The 17,557-nt window shown below is 45.9% G+C and overlaps 2 protein-coding genes across 2 annotated transcripts; one reads left to right on the top strand and one right to left on the bottom strand.

Annotated features, from left to right (window-relative positions):
• Window positions 1-3,503: 3,503 nt before the first annotated feature.
• Window positions 3,504-8,581, bottom strand: WDR83OS (WD repeat domain 83 opposite strand). The gene is made up of 4 exons (XM_033139770.1): window positions 8,455-8,581; window positions 6,591-6,696; window positions 4,876-4,973; window positions 3,504-3,721 (listed from the first exon to the last, which is right to left on the bottom strand). Exons 1-4 carry the CDS (start codon window positions 8,502-8,504, stop codon window positions 3,655-3,657), a joined length of 321 nt encoding a protein of 106 aa, XP_032995661.1. The 5' UTR covers window positions 8,505-8,581; the 3' UTR covers window positions 3,504-3,654.
• A 309-nt stretch (window positions 8,582-8,890) lies between these two features.
• On the top strand, window positions 8,891-17,250 carry WDR83 (WD repeat domain 83). The gene is made up of 10 exons (XM_033139771.1): window positions 8,891-9,027; window positions 9,474-9,741; window positions 10,647-10,767; window positions 11,076-11,181; window positions 12,210-12,258; window positions 12,352-12,478; window positions 14,411-14,478; window positions 14,841-14,949; window positions 15,309-15,423; window positions 16,798-17,250. The coding sequence occupies exons 2-10, from the start codon at window positions 9,639-9,641 to the stop codon at window positions 16,948-16,950; spliced, it is 951 nt and encodes a 316-aa protein (XP_032995662.1). The 5' UTR covers window positions 8,891-9,027; window positions 9,474-9,638; the 3' UTR covers window positions 16,951-17,250.
• Window positions 17,251-17,557: the final 307 nt, after the last annotated feature.

A 17,557-nucleotide genomic window follows, 5' to 3' on the forward strand; every position in this document is an offset into this window, starting at 1 on the left:
GGTGTTTTGTACTTTAGTGTAAATCAGTAATGCTGGCACTGCCCATTCTGGTGGTGGCAGACATGAAGAGGAAACAGCCCTGATAGGGTGAGGCTGCCTGCCTTCCTTCCTTCCTTCCCCAGAGCAGTAGCTCCCCACCCCTGCCTCCAAGAGCCACTTCCCTTTTTCTTCCTGTGCAGCCAGCATCGCCCATCCCTGGCGCTTGCCCTCTGCTGTCTGTTAGGAAGTCAGGGGTACAGGCAGGGAGGTCTCATCCAAACAAATGGGTGCCTCTTCCTCATAGCACTTTTTCTCTGTCCCTTAACTAAAATACAGCTGCTGTGAATGGTCACTATGCTCATCTTGCCTATATTCAAGTTTTTTACACATAATTGTCGCGGTCTTCTTGTTTTAACTATAAGACAGAATATAGGAAGCAGCCTTATATCAAATCCATGTAGGTCTACACCAGAACTTTCCAAACTTTCCATGTTGTTGACACACTTTTTAGACATGCATTATTTTGCAACGCATTAATTCAATTTTACTAGCAAAGCGGACATTAAATGAACCCCTTTGCAGCCCAAGGAGGAGCATGGGGAGTGTTCGTGTGACATACCTACACAATGTGGCCGACACACTAATGTGTCACGACACACAGTTTGGAAAACTCTGGTCTGCACACATAGACTGGCAGAGTGTCTCTTCATGGCTTAACACAATAATTTTTAATAGCCCTACCTGGAGTGAACCTGGGACCGTTTGCATACAAAGCACACACTCATTCAGACACTAATATCGCAACTGGGCGCTGCTTATCTTCCCTTGCTACACCCAAACACGCACTCCGCCAAAGTTTCCTGGTGGTTAGCTCAGTTCCAGAGTGCTGTAGGGGAGGACACTAGGTTGACTGCATGCAGGGCAAAGGTCTCTACATAAACGTAAGCTGTTCATCAAACAAGCTTCACTGCTCTGAGAAGATTAAATAAATAGCCCGTTCTTTTGAAAAACAACTCAGGAGTATTATTCAGTAGTTCCATGAACTGGATACTCTCCCTTCGTTTTGGTACAACCGGGACTATTTGAACCAAGGCCGAGCACTGGAACATGTGGGCTGGTCTCTCTCAAATCTGGTTTTTCTGTCAGGGTTGCAGCCTACGAACGTGTGAAACAACCCACAATGTGAAGAGGGAGCCTCCTTCACTACGAAGCAACCAAAGCCCAGCCATGTGGAGCTAAGGAGCCAAGCGTCCAAGTCAGCCACCAGACGTCCTGGGGGTGCCTTAAATGCCAGCATCAGGGCCCCGTTTTAACATGACGCCAGGCAGGCAAGGATCTATCTCGCACAGGCGGGGCCTCCTTCAACGGCAGTTGCGGCGCAATGTTTGCACGCCATAGCAACGCCTTCCTGGCCTGCGGCGTCCCTGCAGCGCCCACGCAGGCGCGTGCAAAGCCGCCCCCGTTCCTCTCGCGGGCCCGGCGTCACGTGTGAACGGGGGCCTGGATCCAGGTGTTCGGCTCCCCGCCCTTGCAGGGAAGTCTCGGGAGCGCGGGAAATGTAGGTCAGGGCGGAGGGATACGCTGCCTCTGGCCGGCCTCCCTAAGCCTCCTGGGTGGCGCGTGCGATTAAGAGGACAAGCTGGAGCCTGAGCCTGCGCCTGCCCCCTCCGGCTGCATTCCGCACCGGCTACGCGGCCTCCGCTCCGCCCCCGGCTCCTGCCCGGCCAGCGCGGAAGCGGGGAATTTCCTGGCACCACTTGCGGAACAGGAAGGCGGAAATGAAAGCAGCGCCGAGCCAAAATAGATCGGGGAGGGGAAGGGAGCGGCGGCGGGGTGGGGGGTTGCGACTCTCTTAAAGGCGCAGGAGTCGTGATGGGATGAAAGGGTTTCCAATGTATATTTCAAAACAAAGCCGGTGGGCAGGCGTTCACGAATCCACACGATCCTTTCCCGCCCGCTTCCCCAAACACTTTCTGGTCTAAAGAGGTTCTGCTCCAGGTCAACGCGATTTAGACCGCCGACGCCGTGCGATGGAAGGAAAACACAATTCACCGCCCCCAGGCTCGCAGCCTCTTGCTTCCGAGTAAGCTTGCTTGCCAGTCCCCGGCCTCCGTACCACGCTAGAATTTCCTCCAACGCTTCGAAGATAGCATGGAGTGGGGAGACTGGCTATATCCCGGCCACGGTGAGGGTAATTTAGTTGGCTAATCTGAAGTCGCCGCCTTTTGTTGCTGCGTGTACCACTCCTGCTTTTGTGCGTCACTGTGTAAGGAATTGGAAGCAAGCGAAGCTTTATCTGCCATGCTAGAGAAAGCTTTGCTTGCTTAATTTTTGCCTGGCACGGTTTGGTGATATTAGCAAAGCCAGTTAAAATACGTGACCAACCACAACTTTTTATCAATTTAAAGTGATCGCAAGGGCATCTGTCCTGAGATACTTACCGGAGGGCCTTTCTATCCTTTGTGCAGCGGCACAAATATAAGCTATGCAAACCGTTTCCCCGTTTCCCATGACTGACAGCCCCTTCAGATTCTCCTGTGATCCCAGCTCCCTACAACAGGCCCTCCCAGGCTGGATTCCCTCCTCTTGCTTGGTATTCCAGCTCCCCCAGACCAGTCAAGCGTCCCCCCTCCTCACAAAGATATGCAAGAGGATTTGTCTGGAAGGCAGAAAGCCTAGAAAAAAATGGGGAGGGGAAAGAGAGAGCCTGAATCAACAGCTGCATCCCATTCCCTGGCACTTAGCCAAAGAGCCTTGAAGCAAATGAGAAGAATAATGCGGCAGTCTTTCCCTTGCTGTTTGATTGTTCTTGTTTTATGTAAAAGGTAACACTAGACTTAATAGTGCAAAATCATTCACTTCATTAACTGCTGCCACCTCATTCTAAACTCAAACTCTAGTACAAATCTGACTAATCACCCACAAAATATGCATTGCATAAAACAATCTTTTGTTGTTGTTTTAAATCCTTTGTTGAATCACATTCATTGTATGTGCAAAAATATACATATACAAACAGGTGCAAGCTGCTCAATGCACTTTTTTTCAGCTGAAGAGCTTGGTAAAACTGCTGCAAATAAATCCAAAGATTCTAACATAAAATCAATGCTGAGCAAGGTTGCTGCCTTGGACACCTTCAGAATACAGGGCTAGATGTGAGAAGCTGTCTGATGAAATGCCTTTACACCACTCCTGCTCTGGCTACAGTGGCAAGCTACCTAGCAGTACAGTACAGAGATATATGCACAAATGAGTTTCCCAAGAGGTGATTTCTGTGGTACGCTAATTGGCTTCATTACTTGGTTCTAAAGGCAGGTGCTTTTAATTGGTTTGTAAAAGTTAAGGATGTTGTTTTTCTGATTAACAGTATTTCCTTTTTTAACTGGGCAGAAAACCCGAACAGTACAGGAAGTACAGTCAGAGCACACTGTAGATGTTTGGTTGGCTAAGAACTAAACTACAGTTCAAGTGAAATGCATTACGTATTAACACACTTAAGCCAAGTTGGCAATGTAGCCAAAGCATCTCTAATAACCATCACTTTATTAATGCAGCAAAATGAGTACTCCCAAGACATGTGCAAATGGATCTGCATTGCCTGAGAAAATAGTCCTCTCCGTTGAGGGAGTGTACCTCTGGTTTGCAAGAGGAGCTCTGAAGAGAGGCAATATCCTTTCACCAAGGAGGAGACATGGGTTGTGGGTTTTGCAGATAGGACATCACTACAGCCGAGATAGACAACCTGGAAAGAAGACAGGAGTTATAATCAGGGCAGGAACATTAATATTACACCAATAATAGCAATGCAAATAGTAATGTCAACAGAATGAATTACAAATGTGACCAAAGAATCTCAGTGTGTTCAGTGTATTCAAATTAAAAAGTTTATATGGGATTTGTTACCAAGCTTGCTTTGGAACTGTGTATTTGACTTGAGTTTGAACCTGATTGTATGTCTTGTGTGTGTATCCCTCAGGGACAATGGAGGATTGGGGAATGAGTCTGGTACAAGGGGAACCTCTTTCTGCTGCAGCTGCTAGCCCAATTCCCAAAGAACGAATAGCTAGCCACAGATAGAGTTGGCTCAGAAAATTAGCACCATAGCCATATTAAAGTGAGCTAGCATGTACCTTAGGATCCTTGGGATCAGGAATGTGGAGCCTGTAGTCCATCAGTATCTGGGGGGCTACAACTTTATAAACATCCCTGACTACTAGCCATGCTGGCTGTGACTGATGTGGCTTAGAACCCAACATCTGGAGAGCCACAGCCCCCCAGCCCTAGTCTGGCTAGTGAAGCAACACTCAAAGGTTTCTGGGAAGAAAATGACTTAATCAGAAAGAATGGAACTTATTAAGAAAAAGGCAGAATAAACATTTATCTATGAATATGTTATTACAAGGTCTGAATGATTAAGGTTACCCCAAAATGAGGTTGAATAGATTAGGAGGAAAAGGAAGAAGTATTGTTACCAATGATTAATCTGCTGAGACAAGCAGCAAAAGAGAAATTATCAGTGTGGTAGGTTAAATATAAATGGAGAAATTAGCCCAGATTGGATTTGGGCATGGGGAAGATTGGATTAATTACATCCAAGAGCTCTATTGTGGGTATTCAAGGTGCCAGGCCACTCATTTCCATTCCAATGGAGAGATCCTCAGGGTGGGGCTTGCCTTGAGCTTTATAATCTTTCAGAGCAATAGTTTCTGGGCAAGAGATGCTGGTTCAAGTTTCCACACAAGTGCTGTACCCTTAATTTTCCATGTGCAACTGCATACAGTTTGTGGCAAAGGGAAAGCAGCTGTGTGCCTCTTGTCTCAAAGTAGACTTGGCAGCAGTAAGAAATTAACACAGGACTCAATGAAAGGCTGAAAGAAGTAAAAGAACCTGACTCACATGAAGCTGCTCATCATCTGTTTGGTGTCTTCTGAACTCCGAGAGTTGGCAAAGCTGATGAATGAACAGTAGACAGCAATCCAGGCACACCACTTTAGCTGGAAACAGCACAGAGTAATGTAGTGAAAGCCTTAATGAAGTCTCAAGGATTAAGCAATACTATGGTATTTATTCCCTTGTACAAGTGTAAAACCATAAGCATTCTGCCTTGTTTCTTTACTCAATTCATAGGAAACTTCCTTACGGTGAGTCAGACTATTGCTCCGTCTAGCTCAGTATTGTCTACAATGACTGACAATGGCTTTCCAGGGTTTCAGGTAGGGGACACTCCAATCCCTACCTCAAGGATACCAGGGATGGAACTTGGGAGCAAAGTAGTTCTGTTACTGAGCTTACGACCCTTCCCCTTGAAGAATTGTCTTCAGTTTTAAAGGTGGATACATTTTGCTAGATGAAGCTCATTCAAAGTAAATGGACACACAAATAATAAAATATATTTGATTTCCAGGGAACTATGAAATTAGTCATATTAATGCATTCAGACCTCTCAAATGATAGCACATTGTCCATGGGCATTTCAAATATCTAGAGTGTTCACCTATATAAGATACTCAAAACTAACTACAAAAGAGCCAGCTTTTGTAATTTTGTGTCAGAAAAAGCAATGTTGGTTGTGAATCGGAACTGTTCAACATACAAGAAAGATCAAGAATAAGAGTCAGAAAGTCCGTTTAGTTCAACGTTTTGTTAGTAAATACAATCAAATGGAAATTTAAGTCATTTACTGGCCATTTTTAAGGTTCAAAGACACAGATATTACCATACAGAGTAAGTCTTTCTGTATTTTTTCATTAAATGCTATCATTCCTAAAAGTCTTAATGAAAAATAAAATGCTCTTTAAATTAATATAATTAATATAATTGTCATAAGATTTCATCCTTTTCTGGATGAACTATAAGTGTCTGTTAATATTAGCATAGATTTGACATACCATATACTTAAATGGATGCTTTAATTTGGAGTTTACGGTTGAATCACATTGTAACTGTTACAATTATTACAATTGTATTATTGTAATACTTATTACAATTATTAACTAACACCATTGTTCAAAGACTTGATATTATTTCAGACTCTTACTACAATTGACAGGTGTTATTGCCTCTCTTATCTAGAAGAAAAGTGAAGCACTCTGACTCAGAGATCTATATAAGTAATTGCAAATTAGACTCCATAGCTAACATGAATTGAAGCATCATGAAATCATTATTTACTCTCAACATTCAACTGATTGATCAGCCTTCAGGGCCCAATAAATGTTCATCACCTGTGTACTATTCTCTTATCTGACTATTGCGAAGAATTGTTTAGCAGTTGGGTAGCATTCCTTGGAGAGACTAAAATAACAGGGAAATAGGGAAGGTTTAAGCACAGGAATATTATGCAGTTAATCTGACAGAAAGAAGGAAAAGAAGCTGTGTCATTTACTGCTAGAGTAAGATGCTCAATCCAGGGCTGTTATGCACATTAAACTAACCTGGGGTTGTTGATGACAGATTACCTTCCAGAGATTATATGATTTTCAAAATTATACAATCCAATAGCAGTGTAATAATTACAAGATAACAAGCAGCTGGTAGAATCTTGTGCTTAATTTGCTTAGCTAGTGTCCTGGATGTCCTGAAGTCAAAAGGCAAAGCACTGCAATACTCACCTTCAGCATCAAGCCACACATACTGAAAATCATTCCCAGTAGATTCATGTAGTCTGGTGTGGGGTCTTCCAGGGTAGGGTTGTTCTCTGTGGATGGAGGTTTGTATCTATAAAGTAAAAATACAATTGTGGTGGAAAGAAAACATTTTAAATTATGCTTGAAAATAAAACATTAGCTTTATCCACAACCGTATCAAAATAAGGAGTAAGACATCAATGGGAGTTTCTCTGCTACTAATAAGGTTTCGTGCAGCTTCAAGCCAACATGCCTAGAGTTGTTTAGGTGTGGGGAACCTTTAGTCCTCCACATGTTGCTGAAGTACAACTCCTATCATCTCCAACAAGCATGGCCAATGGCCAGGAATAAAGGGAGTCATATTTAAGTAACATCTGGAGGCCAAACATTCTCTGAACCTGCTCTAGTGTCTGTGAAAAAGAAATGGTGCCAGTCTCCAAAATTGTTCTCTCACAGTTCAAGAAAAACATCTCTCCTAAAGGTTACTCAGTCACATCTTTCTGGATTTTCCAAGCACTCATATTGCATGAATTTGTTGTGAAAATTATATATTGTACTTATTCTGTATGTTGCAAGAATGAGTGCTTTCTATATACCCATGAAATCATTAGTGACCAGCAACACAAGCTGCTAATACTATTTTGTAAACTTTTAAAAACTTTGTTTTATTAAAAAAGGTGTAACTGCCCTGTGTTTCTGGCATGTTCATGTGTCCCTTTTTAAAAAAAGTGATGGATATGTGATGGGGAAGGATTCTAGCTAAGTGACAGCACACATGCTTTGCATACTTAGGGTGGAATGCAATGTAGTGCTAAGTAGGTTATATGCATGTACAAAATGAGGTCTGCTCATGCAACAATACTTCCCCCTGCCCCATTCACCCTCTAACACTGTTCTGGGGGTCCACCCAATCATATAGTGCATATTTAAAGGGTGGGGCGAGTACATGGTTGGGAACTCCTGCTGCATAAGCGGACTTCATTCCGTACACGCAACAATGCTGTTAAATCCTGCCCCAAATGTCTCCAGGTCAATATACAGAGCAAGATGTGCCAAGTGTAAGTGCCTATGAGCAAGGTCACCCTGCACACTACAGCAACAGCTCACCACTTTCTTTGTTTCAGAAGCATTTTTTAAACTCTGTGCAAGTCACTGCTGCAATGCTGAAGCTTCCCTGTTTCTGTTTGGAGCACCTATATGCAGTAAGATACACACACAGGACCGGACTGAGGTTTGATGAGGCCCTAAGCTACTGAAGGGACACGGGTGGCGCTGGGGGTTAAACCACAGAGCCTAGGGCTTGCCGATCAGAAGGTCAGCAGTTCGAATCCCCGCGACAGGGTGAGCTCCCATTGCTCTGCCCCAGTTTCTGCCAACCTAGCAGTTCGAAAGCACGTCAAAGTGCAAGTAGATAAATAGGTACCGCTCCTGTGGGAAGGTAAACGGCATTTCCGTGCGCTGCTCTGGTTCGCCAGAAGCGGCTTAGTCATGCTGGCCCCACTAGGACTTGCAGTTGGGGCACACTTTGATCATCATCAGTCAACCACCACCAGACATCTCCGTCCACGAGTCTCCCTCTGCTGCAGTTTCCCCCATGAAAAGTTCCCCCTATTGCCCAGTCCGGTGGCTATTAGGAGAGGGCGCCCCTCTCTCGCGCCCTCCGCCTTGCATTGCCATGGCGACCCCATGCCCGTCCCGCGCTACAGCGAGGGGTGACGTCTCAGCGCCCCCTTCCGCAGCACACGTCACTCCCTCGGCTCAATCTTTCCGCGCCAAAGGTCGCCCCGCTCGCGCCCTCTCCGTGGCTTTGCCCTGGCAGCTCACCCGCACCCCCCCCCCCCCCGCCGACCTGAGAACACGATTTGGCCGCCGCGGGTCCATTACGTTGTTACCGGCCATCGTGCACCGCCTCTGGCTAACTCCGAGCAGCGCCCCCCTCCGGCCGCCGCCGCCACACCAACTTCCGCTTCCTTTCAGTGGCGCAAGGGGAACAACTAAGAGTGCAACACCCCGGAGTTCAAGTTTTCTCGTTCCGGTCAACAGTCCCGAGCCCGCAGTACTGGAGACGCTTTAGCGGATGAATCTTCCGTGGGGAGATGCTGTGGGTTATTCAACTGAGGGAAGGAACAGAGAACCTTCCGGGTTTTTTCCCTACCAGGGTGGGGAAATCCACGCTGCGAATGGGCGGAACTAAATATGAGGTAGCTGTGCACCGAGGGGAGCGAATTGGAGGGTTGCGCTGTGTCCCTCATTCAATCTTCCTTCCCATAATAAAATCATCAATTGGCAGTTAAACGTTTAGGGGAAGCTATAAGAGGTGCTAAGTCGTTTTTCAGTCATGTTGAGGATCCTTCTGAATGGGAAGTCTGCGCATGTTTGATTCCTGGTTGTGGTCTGAAGGGACATGTCTGAAACGAAGCAGGTTTGGCCCGGAACCACAATGTAGAAGAAAGGCGGGATATAAATTTAAGAAAATAAGTAAATCAAGCTATATAGGCAAGATACTGTAAATGATAATACAGCATTTCTCAAAAATGGCTACCATAGGAGGAGAGTTAGATTGAGAAGAGCACCGGGGAGTAGTAGAGTTCTCTGGTGGTTCTCTGCAAGTTTAAATAACTGTAGATGTGCTCCAGGGTTTGCTATGTAAAGATAACTTTTAACTGGTTTGGAAAGAGAAGGATTTCTAGAGGGTTGATAGAAACTTGTAAAATAAGATAAGCAAGGCTACATGACATAGGTGATTTGCCTTTGCCAATTTTCCTTTCTGGAGAAAAAATTGTCTTTACCATTGAGGAAACTGGTAGCTTGAGTAGCTGTTGCAGCTGGGACCTGATTTCTCTTTATGTCTGTGTCGTTTTGTAATAGGGTGGTATTCCAAAAGGAAGAAAAATCCCAGACTCAGGGCAATCCTAACACATCACATCAATCCACTTTGGGGTTTTCATAGTACTTGAGAATTTGCTGTGAGTGTTGCAGCTGTTGCATCCAGTATAGAAGAATCCCCATACAGCACGCCTGCTTGTCTTTATCATGGCCTTTCCAGAGCCAAAACTGAAGAAGCCTGAATTACCAAAGAAACTTCTGGGCACACTGGAATGTAAACAGGGAGCTGTCAGGGCAGTGAGGTTCAATGGTGAGTGTATCCTTGATCCTATAAATGGTGTTGAATTTTTAGAACCAGAGAAACAAAGCAGAGTCTAGTGTATGATTTACAATTTTTAGAGGTGACGTTGTGGTAGCCTGTTGCAGTTAAACCAGCAAGGAGTCTTGTGACGCCTTAGTTAATGCAAGTGTGGGGATGCTGTGACCTTCTGGATTTTACTGGACTACAGCTCCCATCATCCCTGATTGTTGGCTGGGGCTGATGGGAGTTGGAATTCAGTAACAGCTGGAGGGTCACAGCTTATCCTCTTTTGCCTTAAAGAACAACAAATTTTATTACAGCATAAGTCTTTGAAAACAACGGTCCGCTTGATCAAATGCATGAAGTGCAATCCTCAGTTACCTGGTATATATACATAGAAAAGTGCAAAGGGGGGAAACCCAAAAGTTGGAGCTGAATGGCAATGCAATGCATAAAGTATTAGGGCAGTATTCAACTAAAGGTTTGTGCTAGTGCAAGGATTAACACTAGCACAGTGGGATTTTCCCTTCTACACTGTATGCCCTGTGCCATCCCCAAATCCGCTCTGGAGGGTTGGGGGTGGGGAGAAACCCAGAGCAGATTTAGAGTGGGGAGAAGGGAGAGAATGTTCCATTGCTCAAGAGGAAATCCTTGCACTGATGGAACATTCAGTTTAGTACTATGTTGAATATAATCCTTAGTGATACATGAGCTAAAGAAAATAATGACTGGGGTGTCTATACTGTGGTTATAGGTTTCTTGCTCAGGGAGAAAATTTGTGACTGCAGCAAGAATTGTGGAACCTGTGTAGCACATGCAGAAAATAGGAAAGGCAAATCTGTCAGGAACACTGCTGAAGAGTGTTGCATTGGATACTGTTCATTGGAGTTTATTCTCTCCCCCCCCCCCTGCAGTGGATGGAAATTATTGTCTCACTTGTGGCAGTGACAAATCGCTGAAGCTCTGGAACCCCCTCAAAGGCACTCTCCTTAAGACTTATAGTGGCCATGGCTACGAGGTTCTGGATGCAGCAGGGTAAGAACTGGGAAGAGGGAGCCACTCTTTTGGGAAAAGAGATATTGTGGTGAAATACCACCAGAAACAAAATAAAAAAATTACTTCCAGTAGCACCTTAGAGACTAGCTAAGTTTGTTATTGGTATGAGCTTTCGTGTGCATGCACACTTCTTCAGATACCATTGCCCTAAGGTTTGAAACTTAGCTTTTGAAAAATTAAATCTGACATTCTTAATACAGTAAGAATACAGTAATTCAGGGAATTGCACATACAGGAAGCAATCAGGATGCTTTCCCCATCAGTATCTGTCTCTATCCACCCTGCAGATCATTTGATAACAGCCAGCTTTGTTCATGTGGTGCGGACAAGACAGTAGTGTTGTGGGATGTTGCCACAGGTCAAGTGATTCGCAAGTTTCGTGGCCATGCAGGGGTAAGACCTCTTCTGTCCTTTGTCCCTTCCAAGAAAACTGAACAGAGTAACTTTCCTGGATCAGACCAATCTAGTCTAGCATTCTTTTCACCACAGTGACCAATCTCAAATCTCACAAGCTGGGTATGAGAGCTTTTGTTTCTCAGTGGCTGGTATTCAGAATCATGCTGCCTCTGATTTTGGAAGACTATATTGTATAGCTGTCATGACTAGTAGCCATTGATAGCTTTATCCTCCATTACTTTGTTCAGTTCCTTTTCTAAGCCATTTATGTTGGTTGTCATTGCGACATCTTGTGGCAGCGAATTCCGTAGGTTTACTATGTGCTGTGTTAAGAAATACTTCCTTTTGACTGTTCTGAATCTTCTACCAGTTTCATTGGATCACCTGAGGTTATAATGCTATATGTCAGGGAGAAAATGTCTGTCTACTTTTTCTGTATCCTGTATAATTTGATATACTGCTGTCATGTGTGTGCATCCTACTTACTCACCTTTTTTCCTAAACTAAAAAGCACCAAATACTGCAATCTTTCTGCATAGGTGAGTTTCTCTACCCACCTGATCGTTTTGCTTGCCCTTTTCTGCACATGATTCAAATATCCAGCTTTATGCACATAAGAAGGTGAATTCTCCTGAGCTTCCACAGGGGGATGATGGTAGAAATGTGTCCTGCCTCACAGTGACTGGATAATGTCTGCAGTTTTGTCTATTTGGCATCTAAATACCTGTGCGGTAGAAAATACTATTGACACATTAGATAGTACAGGAGGAGGAAGTTTATGAGAAGTGTCAAAATATTGCATGCTGGCTACAAAACTACATTGGATGTTTGGCTTGGGTGTGGAAATAGTAATGAAGAGAGAGCTCTGTAGAAGTTCAAGGAGTTCAAAGAGTTGAGGTACTTTGTGTAGAAATGTGGCAGGAATGGGAACAGAGAATGTAATCCTTCTATGCTTGAATCTGTTAAACCAGTTGGACAATAATCATTGTTAATTTCATTCTCTTCTCTCCATCCTCACCTGGCAGAAAGTAAACTGTGTCCAGTTCAATGAAGAGGCAACTGTGATCCTTTCAGGTAAGGAATGCTTTTCTTCTCACTCTGCTTCACTGTTAATCCCAGAGAACTCATTTTAGGCTCTACTCAATATACTCCTTTGCTCTCTTGCAGGTGCCATTGACTCCAGTGTCCGCTGCTGGGATTGTCGGTCACGCAGACCAGATCCCATCCAAATCCTGGATGAGGCCAAGGATGGCATTTCCAGTCTGAAGGTGTCAGACCATGAAATCCTTTCAGGGTAAGGAAAGGGGGGGGGGGTGAAGTTAGAGCTGGAGAGGGCAAATTCCCTGCCATGCGAAGTTCATTCTGGATCTTGGGATCTGCTAAATGCTTCTGGACCCATCCAGGTGTGTTTCACCCCTCTACTCATCTGCAATGGATTGAAGGAAGCAGACTCGGGAAGCCCTATGGCTGCAATCACATTCCAAAATACAGTGTATGGCCACTGACATTGTTTTGTTATTTATAATTATTATAAACTAGCTGACCTGGCCACGCGTTGCTGTGGCTTATTTGGTGAAATGGAAAAGGACAATATAAAAGAGAAAGCACATGGTTCTGCACAGCTTTTCTTGTTTCTCTAGTATTGTAGCTTTTGAGCGCATTTCCCCTGGCTGTCTCTATGCCACGTCTCGACCATCTTGTGACTCCCCGATCTCAACCAGTACACGATTGGTCACAAACATCCAAATTTTACGATTTTATATATATAGATAGAATGTCCATATTTTCACAGAAGGATCTGGTCACAGACACCCCTGTCCCACATGCCCTGCCAGCCCTCCTTGCCTCCTGCCGGCTCTCCCTTCTTGTCTCCTCTTTTCTATCCCTTCCTTTCATTTCCCTGTCACCCACTGTCGAGGGAGGCGAACTGCCCGACGGCCGACAACCCTCCACCGCTGTTCTCCACGAACTGCACCTCGGAGACGACGATGTTGTCCTCGAGGACGGAGCCAAAGGCCGTGCAAACCGTGTCTCCGTGGGCTGAGTCCACCTCAGTCTCTGAGCTGCCACACATGGCGGACACCTGCCTTTTGGTGCCGCTGCCCGGCATCTTCAGGCGGGAGAGGCAGTAGGGAGGGAGGCTCCCCTCAGGCCCAAGGAAAAATCTTGATGTCGCCGCCTCACGGGCCGGGCCAGCGACCCTTCCTCCTGGCCGCCTGGCCGCGTGCGCTCTCTCTCTCGCAGGCACACGCCTGCTCTCCCCTCACGGGCCTTGGCCGGCTCCCCTCACCAGCTCCACCTCAGCCCGCAAACCCCGCTCCTTCTTCCGAGGCCTACGAGGCCTAGTTGCCTCACCTCGCCGGGAATGGGTGAGCCGAGTGCTCGCTTGGCTGAGGGGACGCGTTCGGCTCCATGCTGCTGGACGGCCTGCGCCTAGGCTCTCCCGTGGGTCTTCACGGGCCCTCTTGCCTCAGGCAGGGCAGTGGGAAGTAGAGACGGCTTTTCCCATCCTTATGGCTCTCAAGGTGCGAGAAGGAGGAGGAGTAGGGGGAGGGCCGTGATGACGTAGGAAGAGGAGGAGGAGGGGGCGGAGACGGGTGTGGTGTTTAATGTCCACTGGAGGGCACTATAATTTTTGCACAAAATCACATTTTTTACCTGTCAAAGGTGTGGTATTTGTACAATCTAATTACATTTGATCACTCCCATATGGCCATGGAACATTGTGTCCAAATTTTAACGGAATCGGTCAAGCGGTTACGGAGAAAGCCGATTGTTAACAAACATCCAACTTGAACGATTTTATATATATAAGATATAAAACTTTTAAACATTATTTTCTATACTGTTCTCATAAAGTTGGTGTTCTGCATTACCAGCATTTGACAATACTTGACTGACCAATTGATCAGATTCTTTTCGGACTAATAAAAACCCCAATCCTAAAGTCATACAGCTGTGTAGATTACTATGTAGTATCTTCTCATTTCTAAACTTTCATCAGAAACTAACAAACATTTTCAGGGTTTGCTCCAAAAGGGAGAAAGTTAATTTCAAAAGAATACAGGTGTATGGGGAGTCCTGTCCCACAACTTGAGTTCCATGGTTTGAAAACAAGGAATGTTGAAAGGGCACCCTTTGAGACCTCAGGGTTGTCCATCAATGTGCTTGCTGAGTGCCACCCTCCTGCCAGCTGATTTCCACTGCCCCTTTTTTTATTTCTCAGTTCTGTGGATGGGCGTGTCCGTCGCTATGACCTCCGTGCTGGGGAGCTCTACTCAGATTATATCGGAAGTGAGTGTTGCTTACAGACTTGTTGACAATTTGGTATGATGAGAGACAATTTTCAGGGTGATGGTTCCTGCTGCATTTCCTTTGCCTCCCTCGCCTGTATTCCCCTGCCTCTTCTCTTTAGCAGATGCCCCTCAGGTCCAAACCGAAGGGACTCTGCCACATCTTGCATCTTATGTCTGACACTGACTCATTCTAGGCAGTGGGTTGACTTGATCTCTGTGAGCTACTGTTTCTTCCTTCCTTCCTAATTTGTAGCCCTGAAGAAACCCCTAGGAACAAGTTCTGATGGGGATTGCCCAGAATCTTGCAGTTTTTTGTTTCTTGATGTAATCAAACCCAGCACTGCCATATTTTTATTATAGGTCCCATCACCTGCGTGTGTTTCAGCAAAGATGGGCAATGTACCCTGGCTGCTAGCTTGGATTCTACTCTGCGTTTGCTGGACAAGGATACGGGCGAACTACTAGGAGAGTAAGCAATGCAGTTATTTATTCCTGTCATTAAAGCTTGCCCCACTCTACCCTGTTGTCGACAGACAATAGCAGCTCAAAAGAGTGGCTGTTCTTCAGCATTTGGGTGCAGCCAATCCAGTGTTTAAGTGTATGAGTGCTTACATGTAAAAGAACCTAGAGGACTAGAGAAATTTGTGCAATACATTGAATCAGAGCCACAGTCAGTCTGCCTTGAACTCTGGTGATGCTGGGCTTTTGTTATCCTCCATCTACCTTGCTAGGGACTAGTAACAACCATAAGTGGACTGATGGGGGAAAGCCTGAGAACAGCAGAAATATTGTCTTTCTCATCCCATTTCCCCCCAATGACACCCCTAGGTACACAGGCCACAAGAATGTAACCTATAAGATGGACTGCTGCATGAGTGAGAGGGACACTCATGTCGGGAGCTGCTCTGAGGATGGGAAGGTGTACTTCTGGGACCTGGTGGAGGTGAGCAGAATGACCTGGGGAAATGGAGAGGTTTCTTCTTGGGCGGTCATGTGACTTACCAGTGCTTCATGGGAGTTGAGCCACAGATACTATGTGCATGGGGGGTGCAGTTTGGGGGGTTTGAATTCCATTTGGTTGGATAAGGCAATATTTAACCTTGGAGAGCAAAGCATGCAGCCTTCTCTCCAAATTGTTGGTGGTCAGCAGAGATTTTAGCTCAGTGCCTTAACTGCTGGCAGTAATCGTAGCTGTTTTTTGTACAATCTATGTGTTAAACCAGGGGTCAGCAATCTTTTTCATCCGTGGGCTGGTCCACCGTCCCTCAGACCATGTGGTGGGCCGGACTATATTTTGAAGGGGGAAAAAAGAATGAATTCCTATGGCCCCACAAATAATCCAGAGATGCATTTTAAATAAAAGGACACATTCTACTCATGTAAAAACACGCTGATTCCTGGACCGTCCATGGGCCGGATTGAGAAGGCAATTGGGCCACATCCGGGCCGCAAGCCTTAGGTTGCCTACCCATGTTAAACGAACAGTTGAAGCAGTGATTTTCAGCCAGTGTGCCGTGGCACCCTGGGGTGCTTTGAATAATGGTCGGGGTGCTGTGGGCAACAATGGCCTGTGTCCTTCTTTCCTTCCCTGCCGCCTCTGGTGCCCTCTTGCATCTCTGCCTCCCAAAGGCTTGCAGAGTTATTTATTGCAGCAGCCGTGGCTACAAGCTCCCCAGGCAAATGGTGCATCTGGGGCTGATCAGGGAGGATCAAGGGGGCAGCTCAGAGACCAGGGGAGGCAGCTGTGGCTGCCCAGAGGACTCCCAAGGAGAGGGGATTGGAAAGGCGCCTGAGGGAACACTCCACAAGGGAGGGTGTTCGAAAAAGCGTGAGAGGCTGCCAGCTCTGCAAGCAAGGGGGTGACATAACTGGGCTCCTGAGCCCCACAGGGGAGCTGCAGAAAGAATGTAGTTGGTCAAGGAAGCCGTGGACTCAAAAAGGTTGAAAATCTCTGAGTTAAAGTGTTACGTAGACCACTATCACTTATCTGAAGTTTATGGGAGGAAGCGCTTTTGATGCAACTGTATTGGTTCAAAGCTAAATGCAAGATTTTAAGTATCTGGTGTAAATAACATTTGCTTCCTCATCACCACTGAGGATCAGGTACAGTTTGCATGCTTTCCACTGCAAGGCATTTCTTCTCTTTCCTCTATTAAACTTGGACTGTCCCTTTCTCATATTGATCGTTCAGCACAAGAGGTGGTGCTTGAAAAGCAGATGCAATTCTGAACTCCAGCCCATGTCTAGCTGCCCAAGTGTTAGGAGTACATGTTATCTCTACCCTTATCTTCATTATTCTTCTCTCCCCTCTTCACAGGGGTCCCTTGCCCTGAGCTTGCCTGTGAGCAACACTGCAGTTCAGTCTCTGTCCTTCCACCCAACTGAGTCTTGCTTGCTCACTGCTGCAGAGGGCCGTGTGCAGTTTTGGAGGGAGGAGTCCTATGTGGCTGAGGAAGAGGAACCAGCCTGATGGTCCCTGTCCTGGCTTGAGTGGAGGACCGTAGCTGCAAGGAGATGGAACTCTCAGCCATACCTCTCTTCAGAAGCACAGTACTGTTTCCACTGCCTTTGGGAAGGTGTGCAACACTGGACTCCCCTGATCTTTGGAATCACACTTTGCAACTGATGCTTGTAATACTTAATTACAACCTCTCAGTTCCATACCACTTTCCAGAGGGATGGCCATGTTAGTCTCTCTTCCTCAACCATCAGCAGGTTTCTGTTTTATAAGTGCTCTCATCTTTCAACATTAAAATCGTTCTGCCCCGACACTGAGGTCCAGTGCCGAGGGCCTTCTGGTGGTTCCCTCGCTACGAGAAGCAAAGTTACAGGGAACCAGGCAGAGGGCCTTCTCGGTAGTGGCACCTGCCCTGTGGAACACACTCCCACCAGATGTCAAAGAGGAAACCAACTACCAGACTTTTAGGAGACATCTGAAAGCAGCCCTGTATTTTAGATTATTGTATTTTAACATTCTGTTGGAAGCCGCCCAGAGTGGCTGGGGAAACCCAGCCAGATGGGAGGGGTATAAATAATAAATTATATTTATTATTATTATTAATACCTGTGTTGATTGT

This window comes from Lacerta agilis, chromosome 2 (genome assembly GCF_009819535.1).
Source record: "Lacerta agilis isolate rLacAgi1 chromosome 2, rLacAgi1.pri, whole genome shotgun sequence".
Lineage (NCBI taxonomy): Eukaryota > Metazoa > Chordata > Lepidosauria > Squamata > Lacertidae > Lacerta > Lacerta agilis.